This window comes from Eimeria mitis, genomic scaffold (genome assembly GCF_000499745.2).
Source record: "Eimeria mitis Houghton genomic scaffold, Emh_scaff274, whole genome shotgun sequence".
Taxonomy (NCBI): domain Eukaryota; phylum Apicomplexa; class Conoidasida; order Eucoccidiorida; family Eimeriidae; genus Eimeria; species Eimeria mitis.
The window spans coordinates 10,460-11,459 of NW_013571085.1; the positions used below are offsets into that span (position 1 = coordinate 10,460).

Below are 1,000 nucleotides of genomic sequence, written 5' to 3' on the forward strand. Positions count from 1 at the left end.
CACGGCGCCAAAGGGACCCCATAATGCCCCCAGAAATGCATACACCAGCAACATGAGCAGGCGTAACAGCAGCAGCAGCAGCAACAGCAGCAGCAGCAGCAGCAGCAGCAGCAGCAGCAGCAAGAGCTCTCACCCTTGCATGCATCAAGGAGCAGCAGGGGCTCCAGGGCGGGCAGCGAAAGGAGACGGACGGCGCCCTCGTCGAACAGCCCCACAGCAGCAAGAGCAACGGAGACAGCAGCAGCAGCAGCAGGAGCAGCAGCAGCAGCAGCAGCAGCAGCAGCTAGAGGTTCTTCTGCTGCTGCAGCGCATGCAGGGTCTACTATGTCCAGCCTCGCTGCATGCGCTGCTGAGGCCTCATACCCCAGCTCCCGGGCGGAGAGGCAGCAGAAGCTGCTGCCCCTCAAGGAGACAGCAGCAGCAACAGAACCACCAGTTAGCAGCAGAACATCTCCTGCTGCTCCTGCTGCTGCTGCTGTTGCTGCTGTTGCTGCTGTTGCTGCTGCAGCAGGGGACAGCAGTCCCAGCGGCAGTCCAGCGAGGGGCGCCACAGATGCGCAGCTGATGCAGGGACCTGCTGCTGCTGCTGCAGCAGCAGCAGCAGCAGCAGGAGCAGCAGCAGACAACTCGCTGAGGGGACAAGGCAGCAACCCCACAGATGCAGCACCAGACGGAGACACGGTGAGGTGTACAGACACCGCAGCACGCAGAGACAGAGACGCCTCGCATGCTTCTAGAGCCACCAGTCCCCGCTGCAGCACCTGAGCAGCAGCAGCAGCAAATAAACACCAACCCCACCAACAGAAGAAACATATACACACAACCAACGAGACACTGCAACACCAGCAGCAGCAGCAACACCAGCAGCAGCAAAAGCAAAAGCAACAACAGCCACAGCAGCAGCAGCACGAAGAGAAGCAGCAGCAGAAGGAATACCAGCAGCAACTATAGCAGCAGCACCAGAAATAGCAGCAGCAGCAGCAGCAGCAGCAGCAGCAGC

General features: G+C 60.4%; 1 protein-coding gene across 1 annotated transcript in view; it reads right to left on the bottom strand.

Moving 5' to 3' along the window:
* Window positions 1-1,000, bottom strand: part of EMH_0006340 (uncharacterized protein) — a gene marked incomplete at both ends in the record, with an annotated part of 7,130 nt that overhangs the window by 1,884 nt on the left and 4,246 nt on the right. The window contains one exon of the mRNA XM_013497541.1: window positions 134-761. Within this exon, the coding sequence (XP_013352995.1) occupies window positions 134-761 (628 nt within the window). The remainder of the gene's footprint in view (window positions 1-133; window positions 762-1,000) is intronic.